Below are 12,757 nucleotides of genomic sequence, written 5' to 3' on the forward strand. Positions count from 1 at the left end.
TCGAACTAACCAGTTAAGTCTCACGTGACCAACGAGAACCATTTAACGAAGTGATGTGATGCTATCCGACCCCAGAAACAAAAACGTCTGAAACTTTTGCAGCGCAGTCTTGTTTTTGTTCAGATTTTTGCGCTCCATGTGATACCAACTCATCATTCTATCTTGGAACGGTGGTTATAATAAGTATATCGGGTAAAAGTTCATTTAGTCCTTATATTTTAAGGTAAAATTAGTAATTTAATTATTTTTTTTTATTAATGTCCAAACAAAAAAATTATTATAAAATGGTAGTATTGTAAAAGTAAAATCAAAAGAAATAAAAAATAACGGTAGAGGTATCAATACTTTAACAGCAGGAATATTTTGAGACATTTTAAAACATACAGGAACTAAATGGATACTAATATTAAAATATAGGGATTAAATAAGCTTTTACCCTAAGTATATCATATGATAGTAGATGTACGGGAACTTATTAAAAAAAAAAGTAATTACCTAACGACCATTTTTTTTTACATTTTTTAAAAATACATGTATTTTTTTTTGTAACGCTCCTGCTATAATATTGTTAGAACTTTATTGACATCATAAGGGTAAAATTATCATTTTACAACGATATTATTTGAAGATAGAAGTGGAGAGGTGCAAAACAATATAATTTTAAGTGGAGTTTAACTATTAAAAAAAATTAAGAATTGTGTATTTTTGAAAAAATACAAAAAAAAAGTAGTTGGTGAATAATTGTCCTTTTACATTTAGAAGTAAAAAAGTTATTTATACAATATTCTATTAGTTCTCATAACAATTTGAAGACGGAAGTTGACTGATGCAAAATAATTTAAATTTAAATAGAGTTCAGTAAAATAAATTAAGAATGGTGTATTTTTTTAAAAAAATACGAAAAAATAAGTGGTCGGTGGATAATTTTCCTTTAAAAAATTATCATGTAAGTAATGGTTATAATAAATTTAATTATACATATCATATATATATTTATTAATTATATTGCTTCTGATAAAATTCCTTCATCCGCGATGGCAAATTGGAGACTTCCTCTTACTAATATAGTAGTATTTGGGGGGTTAAAAAATTGGTCCCGTTTTGCAACTTCCAAAGAGTACAGCGCCGCCAACCCAATTAAAATGAGCGCAAATGTAACATTCCCCGTAATGCCGCATCATTTCGTATGACCGAGTCCAATTAATAATTATGACACGGGGAATCAATTTAGTGCTATCTATCTAACACACACATATGAACTTTAGGAGTATTTGGTCAATAATGGTGGTAATGCAATTTAAAATTAATTGAAGGTTGAGCGTGTTTATACGTGTTATGGGAGCGGAGTAGCAGCAGCCGAGCGGGCGTTGAAGAACACAACAGAAATCAAATAAAATATAGAGGGCATCGATGACTTGTTTAAAAAAATGGATTGACCTGCAACTAGGTCTTGGTTCAGCTGAGTGTGAATTCCAGTCGTTATGGGGATTCAAATACTTTATTCGTGTAATTACAAGTGTACATAAATAATTCCTTAAATGTATGTTAGTAGAATGTAAATTTTAAACCGATTTTACTTATATGTATTTAGATTTCCAATTACCATTATAATATCCTTTTCCAAAAATGATTAGAGATGAAGCGAAGTTACTCTAAATTATAAACCCCATAAAATTTAAACTTTAACTTTTAAGAATTATAAAAATCTATATTTTAATTAAAAATAATGATAGCCCACCACCCAAAATATTTTTTATTATAAAAAATAAGATTAATTCTTCTATTTTCTATAATAATAGTAAAGAGAACGTTTTCAATAATGAAACTCATGAAGAATCATCTTTAAAATTTGATGAGATAAATGATAGTTTGATTGTTTATATAGAAAATAATAAATTTAATAATATTAATGACGAGTCTATTGCATAATATTTTTAAAATATAAAATTTTATAAAAAATAATTATAAATATATTAACAAATATTTTATATATTTAAATTTAAATTTTTAAATTTTATTATTATTTAATTTAGTCTCGATAAATTATTTTTTTAAATCCGTCACAGCCAACCAAACGGATTCAAAAGCAGAGGGGTGCTGGCGAAAGTCGCCTTCTTTCTCTTGCGGACATGTCGCCGATATTTTAGATTCTGTGTAATTTTAAATTAATGTTAAAATATTAATATCTTTAAGTTTTGTAATTTACCACAATATCCTTTATCTTGTCTCTTCTCGCCAGGCTTTTCCCTCCTCCTTGCGTCTCCCCTCCACCGCAGCTTCCTTCTCTTCTTCTTCAATTTCTTTTCTTTCTTTCTCTCTCTAGTGAAAGCTTGGAAAGACGAGATGACTATTTTATTTTTGATATTTAAGTTTTGGGTTAGTTTTCTTTTAATTTTCTACCAATTTACTAGATTTTAATTCATTTGTTTTACATAATTATTTAATCGTAAGTAACATTTAATGACTGTTTTATTTTTATATTTAAGTTTTGGGTTAGTTTTCTTTTAATTTAAATTTCCTTTTACTTAAAATTATGGCTTAACATCTACATCCTGTACATCTAACTGAATATTTCTGATATTTACAATGAAGATTTTATGTTTGTAATAATGCAATATATTTTACAGTTTTCTTTGTTACATTAGAAAATGAATTTGATTGGAACTTTAAAGAGACAAAAATGTCACTATCACCAGCGATAGTGATAAAAACACTTTTTAAAGAGACAAAAACACTTTTTTCTTTTTTTCCCCTCATTTACTTCGTTTTGCACACTAATAAACACCGAGAGTTTGAAAATAAACTGAGAAAACTATTCAATTATGTATTTGGCTTTGCAAAATGCAAACGATTCCCCTCGTATGACTGAGACGACGACTGATGACTTTTAATAGATTTTCCATGTGAGGTGGCGGCTGGCTTGCCTTCATTTATATATATAACCAGCGATGGTCTGCACATACATTCGCCATTGTCAAAGCAAGGGTTGCACTGAGAGGTCTTTCTCGAATCCATGAGCATCTCAATGCATTCCCTTTCTCACGCTCATTCCCTTCACCACAATCACAATCGCCATCACCTTGTTTCTCCCCCAAAGCCATTTCCTGTTCCTCGGTTTTCAATCAGACCCCGCAGAGAGTGGTCTCCTTCTAGTCTCCGCATGCAATCATTCCCCGTTTGCTCCCACAACTCAGTAACCAAACCCGAACCCATTAACCCGACCACCCACTTAGCCCCCTCTCACCACCTCAAAATCGCCGTCATCGGCTTCGGCAACTACGGCCAATTCCTCGCCAAAACCCTCGTCTCTCAAGGCCACACCGTCCTCGCCCACTCGCGATCTGACCACTCCCACACCGCCCAAAAACTCGGCGTCTCGTTCTTCGCCGACCCACATGACCTCTGCGAAGAACACCCTGATGTTATTTTGCTCTGCACTTCCGTTATCTCCACTGAACAGGTCCTCAGGTCGTTCCCTTTACAGCGTTTGAAGCGAAACACGTTGTTCGTCGACGTTTTCTCAGTCAAAGAAGTCGCCAAGAACCTTTTGCTCGAAGTTTTGCCCAATGACTTCGATATTCTTTGCACTCATCCCATGTTTGGGCCGCAGAGCGGGAGGCAAGGCTGGGCTGGAATGTATTGTATGTTCGAGAAAGTGAGGGTCGGGAATGAGGAGTCGAGAATCTCTCGATGTGACAAGTATTTGGATATTTTCGCGAGGGAAGGATGTAGGATGGTGGAGATGAGCTGTTCTGAGCATGATTCTTATGCGGCGGGGTCACAGTTTGTGACGCATACTGTTGGAAGAGTGTTGCAGATGTTGGAATTGGAGTCTACGCCGATTAACACCAAAGGGTACGAGTCTTTGTTGAATTTGGTAGAAAATACTGCAGGGGATAGTTTTGATTTGTACTATGGGTTGTTCATGTATAACAAGAGTGCCCTTGAGATGTTGGAGAGGCTTGATTTGGCGTTTGAGGCGTTGAGGACTCAGTTGTTTGGGAGTCTGCATGAGGTGGTGAGGAAGCAGTTGTTTGAGAATGGGAAGGCGCGGAGAAGGCAAAGGAGTTTGCGAGAGACCAATGGGAATGGGAGTGCAGTGGGACAAACTTCCATGATTCATATGAGGTAAGCTAGAAATTTTTTATGTTTCTATTTCGTGACGTTGGTGCTGTATTTTGACTTGTGTGCGTGGACTAGCACATTTCATTCTATATATTTGAACTTAGTTATGAGGCTGTTTTTGGTTATCTGGGTAGAATGGATTGAGATGAGTAACTAATGATCAATTTGAACTTTTATGGGAATGTTCAGGTCTAAAGATGTTCTTCAACCACACGAGTACATACCACAGGCCTCTGGCTCTGTAGATGCCAGCTCGAAGCTGAAGATTGCCATTGTTGGATTTGGAAACTTCGGTCAGTTCCTTGCGAAAACCATAGTTCGTCAGGGCCACACAGTCTTAGCCTATTCTCGAACTGATTACTCTGATGTAGCTCGAAAGATGGGGGTTTCATACTTTTCTGATGCAGATGATCTTTGTGAAGAGCATCCAGAAGTTGTTCTTCTCTGTACATCGATTCTTTCAACAGAAAAAGTTCTGAAGTCATTGCCATTTCAGAGATTGAAGAGAAGTACTCTGTTCGTTGATGTACTCTCAGTAAAAGAGTTCCCACAGAAATTGTTTTTCCAACATTTGCCACCAGATTTTGATATTCTCTGCACGCATCCTATGTTTGGACCAGAGAGTGGAAAAAATGGATGGAGTGGTCTTACTTTTGTCTTTGATAGGGTTAGGGTTGGATATAATGAAGCAAGAAGATCAAGGTGCAATAGGTTTCTGGATATATTTGCTCGAGAAGGGTGCCAAATGGTGGAGATGTCTTGCGCAGAGCACGATTGGCATGCAGCAGGGTCTCAGTTCATCACTCACACTATTGGAAGAATACTGGAGAAGTTCGGGTTGGAATCAACACCAATTAATACAAAAGGCTATGAGACTTTGTTGAAGTTGGTGGAGAATACTGCAGGGGATAGCTTTGATCTTTATTATGGGTTGTTCATGTACAATGCAAATGCGATGGAGCAGCTAGAAAGATTAGATTTTGCTTTTGAATCATTGAAAAAGCAACTTATCGGTAGATTGCATGGTGTCCTTCGGAAGCAACTGTTTGACCATGAACAGAATCTCCCTGAACTCCCTGTTTGGAAGGAGAATCCTGCGGCAGCAAAGCTATCTCAAAATGGTGCTCAAAACGGTGCTGCACATGCATCATCTTCAGAGCTTCTTAAGATCCAGAATTGATCTCTATGCTTTTGCCTTATAGCCAATGTGATATTTCTATTGTAAAGTTTGCCAATCGATAAATACCGCAAACTGCAGATATTCTCATAATTATGTTTGTTGTTGCCCTGTGTGCCATTTAGAAAAATGGATGCATTGGCAAGCAGGGATTTGATTCATGTCGAGGAAGGTTGGTTAGTTCGGCCTGAAGTGGTTGTAGATTGACACAACGTATGAGAATATATCACTCAAGAGAGAGTTCCATTTCCACCCTCACCCAATAGATGGGTTCTGTAATATCTTTTATGTGCAGCAATTGGAGCTCCTCTGTTTGTTTGTATATTTTATGTGGTGCATCTCTTCACCATTAATGTAAAATTAAGGTGATAATAATTGGGAATCTCTTCTCAGCTGTAAAATTTTGAGCAGATTGTGCTGAATCTGAAAAAAAGTTAAATTGAGATGAGTTAGGAATAACTTACTGACTAGTACCATCTGGGTGTGGCGTTATGCATCTCCAGGATTGAATCTTTAATATTGCCAACATCCATAGATTTTTATTTTTCCTTTTTTAAGCATGACAACAACCCAGTCTCGTCCCTACTCGTTGCATAGTTTGAATCTCAGATATCTCGTTTTTAGCACTAGAGATTTTACTAAATCCAACTAATGGGTACCCGTATCTTAAAATCAAGATTGTGATTCTGTCTGACATTCTTTCCCTTTTTGAATTTGTCCCGGCTCTGTGTACTGGACTTTTGAACATTCGGCATTGCATAACTCATTATCTGCACCATACCATGCCCCAACAATATGATAATAATGAAATGGCAAATATTTGGCACTTGATTATGTTCGCGAATTACCTATGAGATATCGCCTGCATTAATAACAAGAACTTGAGTAATGATTGGAACTCTATACCATTGACTGTCTTTAAGGGATTCGGGGCCTCCCACTTGTTTATCTTGTAAGAAATTTGGTAAATGCTGATCCGTCTGCATACGTCTTTGGGCCGGTAGATAGCCAGATCAGGCTGTGGACATGGGGAAGTTGAAAAATGCAATCACTGTGCTTGTTCTTCATACATGTCCAAAAGACACAGTTGTCTTACAAATTTAAGGATATTGCCATGGTGTTGAGCAGCATTTCATATATCCGTTCCGAGTTTATGTTTATGTAAAGTTTCAGTACAACATTTATCACCAACAAAATTAAATTGTATTGTTATCGAAACCATTTTGACTCAAAGCTTATGGTGCACTTACCAATTAGTAATTAGAATAGACTGGAATTGGAATGAGAAATGAAAATCATAATTACTTGTTTACTAAAGAGTTTCCTCCTCAGAAATAATCAAATCAGTCAGTCCCATATCCTCGAGTGCAACTTCCCTGGAATATTTCTGCTTCTTTTCCGGAGAAAGAGCAAAGAACTGCTTGCCAACTTCACTCATGATCGCCTGAAACTCAAATATTTAAGCTCTGAGCAGCACAAGTTATCCAAGACCTCTACAATTTTTGAAAATCTAAAAGCAAGTAAATTTTTACAAGAAATAAGTGGCAAAATTAAACGGCCGCAGAATTAGACGAGAGCTGAGTGAAGTTTCTCAAGTTCTTGCGTGCTTGAAGATGGAGATGTCAAGAGCCAAACATCAATTACTGGAACTTCCAAGAGTGACAAAGAAGCATCAAGAGTTGCAGCTTCATTCCATTACAGGCATATCTTTCTGGCAATTCTTGACCACTTAAATTTTGGTTGCACTCAAGTGAAGAAGGTGTTTGGTTGAAGTGAAATAATGCGTTTGGTGCAATTTTCTTGAAGGACAGCAAGGCAACCAAGAACAAGATCAGACACTTGGGTTGTTTACATGATTAGGTAAACGGCATCCGCATGAATGGGGACCTTGGGGCAAAAGAATAGAATCGTAGCTTTAGCGTATAGGTCTGCGAACTCATTACTTGGGCTCTTTACACTAGTCTTCGCAATATATAGCCACTCTCGCTGACCATGACATGAATGAAATTTACAGCAATAGTGGCATCTCTAAATCTCTCTCCTCAGTCCGAACTTAAACGTGGGCCAAGAAAACTCTCCCACAAGGCCTGATGGTCCCCATGATCCTCTCCTTATTCACCCAAAAAAAAGAAAGCTGAATCTGCACCCTTGATAGTCTTGATTATATGATTTTTCTTTTCAAAAATAATTTTTACTCCTTTTGATTTCGTTTTTAAATTTGAAGCAATTGTTCATAAAAGTAGCTGTTCTCCAAATTAAAATACAGTTAAAGGGGACTTCATATAAGTAATATAAGAAAACAATAAGTAAAAATGGAAAACAATTACACATGATAAATACAATTAGTTTGTTGATGGTGTCTCTACTTGGGCAGAGCAGGGATGAACAAGTGTCAGCCATCGTTGTTCTCAGAAAGCAGTTCCACAATTTTTGCCCAGATTAGAAATTTGGATTTCATTTTTGTTCTCTTTTCAGAGAATTTAATTTGGATTGTCTTTCTCGCTTTTGTTATCTAAAACACTAACTTATAGCAAGTTATGGAAAATTTATCAATATTTTGTGCTGTTCAAAGTCATAGCACATGTCCACAGCATGTAAAATAATCATTTTTCTAAAATTGTGTTTCCTAAAATTAATAAATTTCTTTTAAAAAAATAAAACCTCTTCTACGACGTGGTTGCACAACAAATTAGAGAATTATAGGTGTTTGGGAGAAATACGTCGACGAGACCAGGCATGATGAGTAGATATTTGATGGCAGAGTTCTGCGAACCGGTCTGTCCCGTAAGAGCCTTGTATCCGGGGGAGCAGGAGCAAGAATATCCTGCTCATCCACGAGCACGTCATCCGCGAGGCCAATTTCCTGTAAGAAGCATGAAGCCATTTCTGCTGTATTCCTGCTAAGTGCTGATTCGAGGAGACCCGGTCAATGACGGTTGGCGAGGCATGCTCTCCAATCCGAGAATCTAGGCACGATGGCCACGCAGCCACCCGCAACTACGGAAATGGGGAGTCTACGTTCGAGAGCTGGGAGGATAACGAGCGCGAATGGAGGGGAGACCCGAGCTCAGAAGTAGCCTATAAAAAGGTAGCCAACAAAGGTAAAAGGGTTAGCAATTTTGAGATTATAACAGAGATTAAGGAAATTCTAAAGAAGAGAAAACTACCAAAAAGCCATAAGATCTGTGGCAAGCGTTCCCAGAGCCTTCATATCTGACTTGAGCGTCGGAGGGTTTATGCCAGGAAAACAACCGGCGTGTTCTGACTTGTTTCTGTGGACGCAGGAATACTGGGAGAAGAAAGCATACGAGGAGAGATCCTGATCGAGGTGAGGTTGATCGAGCAAATATCCTGGTCGTAGGAAGAGCGTAACCAGAATCTCGCATCAACATTTTGGCGCCGTCTGTGGGGAGCTGAACAAAAAGCTTCTGTTGATAGCAAGAAGAGGGGTGAAGCAAGTGAAAAGTAATGGAGACAGGAGGAAGTAGTGCACAAGGGGGTGATATGAGGCTTAATGATTCCGTGACGCTGAGAGAGATAGCCAGTGAAGCACGGGAAAAAGCCATGTTCGACCGGATGGAACGGATGAAAAAGTAGATGGAGACCCTGACAACCATCCTACATGAGTTGCGGAGTGAACGAAGGGGAACCCATGAGGAAAGGGTGAGAGGTGGTGGAGTGGCACCAGGTCCCAATAGTGCGAGGAGAAGTCAAACCACCGGGAGATTTGGTGGCGAGAGAGGTAACATACCTTTGCGGGGAGAATTTTATAGAGAGGAAGAATAGTCCCCGGCAAGACAGATTTTTGACGAGGACGACGGGGTGGCGAATGCAGAGGAAACAAAGTTAAGGCAACACTTGCATGATGTAGTGCAAGAGCGGGATCAAGTTGCAGCATGTGACCCTGGTCGTGCAGTGCAACTGGAGGAGGAAGTGCGCAGACTAGCGCAGATAATTGACGACATGCAAGGAATGAGCAGAGCTCCTAGTTGGAGGATAATGCTGGACGGAAAGTCACCGCTCGCAGCAGAGATCATGAGGGCAATTATTCCGAGAGATTTCCGCCTCCCAGACCTTAGATACTCGGGAAGAACTGATCTGCTGGTGCATAGAGAGCTTCAACGACATAACTAGGGTACAAGGATTGTCTCAATCCCAAAGGTGCAGGGTGTTCCCACTATCCCTTGAGGGACGTGCACGAGAGTGGTACAGAAAACTTTCTCGGGGCAGCATTAAAACCTTCGAACAGATGTGCCAGGAATTTACAGAGCAGTTTAGTGGGGCAATGGCACCAGAAGATGACATGATGGAGCTGAAAAACATGAAACAAGGGGAGCAAGAAACCCTTCGGGAATTCATTAAGAGGTTTCATCGTGTTGTCCTCGACTTGAAAGCCTTCAACCACCCTCAGGCGTTAAGGGGATTGAAAGAAGGGGTGAAGATAGGAAGGCTGTGGTACAATTTGAGAAGCCCAGTTATTCAGACGTATGCAGCCGCATACGAGCAGGCTAAGAGAGACATTGAGATTGAAGAGGAGAATGCAGCACGGATTAAGACAGACCAGTTAGAATGACTAGGGAGGAAAGAGAAGAAAGCATTACCGGGGAATGGGCCGATCAGGAGGAGGGACCACCAGGCCTCGGGTAGTGGAGCAGGAGGTCGGGTAATTGCTTACCAACCTCATCAGAGGCCACCACAGTATCAGCACAGCAAGGCGCAACCTCCTCGTTCCCTAGCTAGGGAGCCTTGGAGAAGGCATGATTCGGCATATGGTGGTCTTCATCAACATTCCCACGGTAGTAGAAGAAGCAGACCAGAAGTACTGCCACCACCCCCAGCTCAGAACGGAGCAAACAGAGAAAGAGTAGTGCACCTGATCGACCAGAACCAGGACTATGGGCGGTATACTTCCTTGAAGATGTCCCTAGACGAGGTGTACGAGGCCATAAAGGATCGATGGTTGCTATACCTCCCTGCTCCAATAACAAAGATACCCAGCAGGAGGGATAAAAGACGCTATTGTAAGTTCCATGACACTCATGGCCACACCACAGCAGATTGCAGAGATCTTAAGACCCAGGTTGAAGATTTGGTGAGAAATCGGTATCTGGATGAGTTTGTAAATGGGACCTTCTCAATGGTAGCCTCAACAAGTGAAGGGGAGCAGAGTGACAGGAACTTGAGGCGCGAGCAGCCTGCAGTAAGGGTTATAGCTGGGGGCCCAACATTGGCCGGAGATTCCAACAGGTCGAGGAAAAATTATGCTAGATACGCCATGACCAGCAAAGAAGTATTCTTCAACACCCCAGCAGCCAAACGTGCAAGATTCAGGCAAGTGCCAATCATGTGGACAGATGAGGATGAAGAAGGGATCCTATACCCCCACGAGGATGCTTTGGTCATCAAGGCCACTGTTGCTAGCAAGAAGTTTGACAGGATACTGGTTGTTACAGGGAGTTCAGTTGATGTGTTGTTTAAGTCAACCCTGGAGGAGATGGAAATAGCAGACCTGAAGTTGGATTACACCAATACCTCCTTGAAGGGGTTCGAAAGAGGAAAGCTGGTCCCTCTGGGCGTGGTCGAGCTGCCTATCACGATTGGGAGCTCCCCAACAGAAAGGACAATGATACTGGACTTTGTGGTAGTGGATGAGGAAGGTCCTTACCAGATGATCCTGGGTTGGCTATTTCTGAGGATGAGCAAAGTGGTGATGTCCAACCATTATCTGGCTCTGAAGTACCGGGTGAATCGGGTAGTTGGAGTGGTACGAGGAGACCAGATGATCGCAAGAAACTGCTACTCATCGGCAGCAAAGGAAGCAATACAGATAACATCCCTCGATACCCGAGTGGAAAACAAGAATGACAGACAAGAACTTGTAGAGGATCTGGACACAGTAAGCCTGGGACTAGAGAATCCGGGAAAGATGATCAGAATCGGGTCGAGACTTAAGGGAGAGCAAAATCAGGAGTTGGTGAAATGCTTACAGGTTCATGCAGATGTGTTTGCTTGGACACATGAAGACATGCCAGGGATTGACCCTGAGGTAGCATGTCATAAGCTGGCCATAAAGAAAGGTGCTCGGGCAGTAAGGCAGAAGATGAGGTGCTTCAACCAGGAGAGGTATGAGGCTATAAATGGTGAGGTGGAGAAGCTCTTGAGAGTAGGGTTCATTCGGGAAGTCAATTACCCTGAATGGATATCGAATGTGGTGTTGGTAAAGAAGGCAAATGGCAAGTGGAGGATGTGTGTGGATTTCACAGACCTTAATAAGGCGTGCTCAAAAGACAGCTTCCCTTTACTAAAGATCGATCAGCTAGTAGATTCAACGGCTGGACACGGTCTACTTAGCTTCATGGACGCGTTCTCGGGATACAACAAGATCTCCATGCACGAGCAGGATGAGGAGAGCACGGCTTTCATCACTAACCAGGGTTTGTTCTGTTACAGGGTAATGCCATTTGGTCTCAAAAATGCTGGGGCCACCTATCAGAGGCTGGTGAACAAAGTCTTTAAGCCGTTGATTGGGAAAACCATAGAGGTGTACGTGGATGACATGATCACCAAGTCTAAATTCCCGAAGGAACATGTCAGACACCTCGAGGAGACATTCGGGCTTTTGAGGAAGTATAAGATGAAGCTTAACCCGGAGAAGTGTGCTTTTGGGGTCGAGTCAGAGAAATTCCTTGGATTCATGGGGGGATTGAAGCAAACCCCGAGAAAATCCAGGCGATTATGCAGATGAGGTCTCCTCGTAACCTGAAGGAGATGCAGAGCCTCACAGGGAGGTTGGCGGCGTTGAGCAAATTCATATCCAAGGCTACGGATAAGTGTCAGCCATTCTTTCAAGTGATAAGGAGGGGAAAGAAAACAGAATGGACCCTAGAATGCGAGGAAGCCTTCCAGAACTTGAAGCAATACTTGCAACAAGCTCCACTGCTGTCCACACCGAGGGATGAGGACAAGTTATATCTGTATTTGGCGGTATTGGATCGGGCTGCCAGTTCTGTTCTGGTGAGAGATGAAGAATGGAAGATCGGTTATGGGTTTTCTGGTCTTGGTACTTGATTGGAAGTAATACCAGCCGGCGTCTTTGGGGCTGCTTTTCAGCTGGTACAAGTGCTTCACCTCGTCGACCGTGTGCTCGCTTTGGCGACATCTGTCCCACAGTATGAACAGACCAGAGAGCACCCTCCACCCGTTGGGGTTCAGCTGACCAGGAGATAGGTTTAGCCCGTGAAGAATCCGAGTAAAGTAGGGTTGCAAGGGACACCTCAGCCCGTGCCTAAAACTCTCCAAAAACAAGGTAACATATCCCCTAGGAGACCTGCTAGGGGTATCCTTCTTTCCTGGGACCTTAAGAAGTATTTCACCAGGAATGCTATACCTAAGCCGGAGTCAAAAGCAGGATCGGTGAGCAGACTAGGCAGGAAGTCCAACTCATCGTCCTCAACC

At 41.0% G+C, this 12,757-nt stretch overlaps 1 protein-coding gene across 1 annotated transcript; it reads left to right on the forward strand.

The window, feature by feature from the left end:
• The first annotated feature begins 2,766 nt into the window (after positions 1 to 2,766).
• On the forward strand, positions 2,767 to 5,624 carry LOC102611864 (arogenate dehydrogenase 1, chloroplastic). The gene is made up of 2 exons (XM_006474321.3): positions 2,767 to 4,128; positions 4,315 to 5,624. Exons 1-2 carry the CDS (start codon positions 3,014 to 3,016, stop codon positions 5,303 to 5,305), a joined length of 2,106 nt encoding a protein of 701 aa, XP_006474384.1. The 5' UTR covers positions 2,767 to 3,013; the 3' UTR covers positions 5,306 to 5,624.
• Positions 5,625 to 12,757: the final 7,133 nt, after the last annotated feature.

Source organism: Citrus sinensis, chromosome 9 (genome assembly GCF_022201045.2).
Source record: "Citrus sinensis cultivar Valencia sweet orange chromosome 9, DVS_A1.0, whole genome shotgun sequence".
In the NCBI taxonomy this organism is placed as follows: domain Eukaryota; kingdom Viridiplantae; phylum Streptophyta; class Magnoliopsida; order Sapindales; family Rutaceae; genus Citrus; species Citrus sinensis.

Coding starts and splice junctions, on each gene's coding strand:
- LOC102611864 (XM_006474321.3), top strand. CDS start 3,014: ATGAGCATCTCAATGCATTCCCTTTCTCACGCTCATTCCCTTCACCAC. Junction 4,129..4,314: donor ACTTCCATGATTCATATGAG/GTAAGCTAGAAA, acceptor GGGAATGTTCAG/GTCTAAAGATGTTCTTCAAC.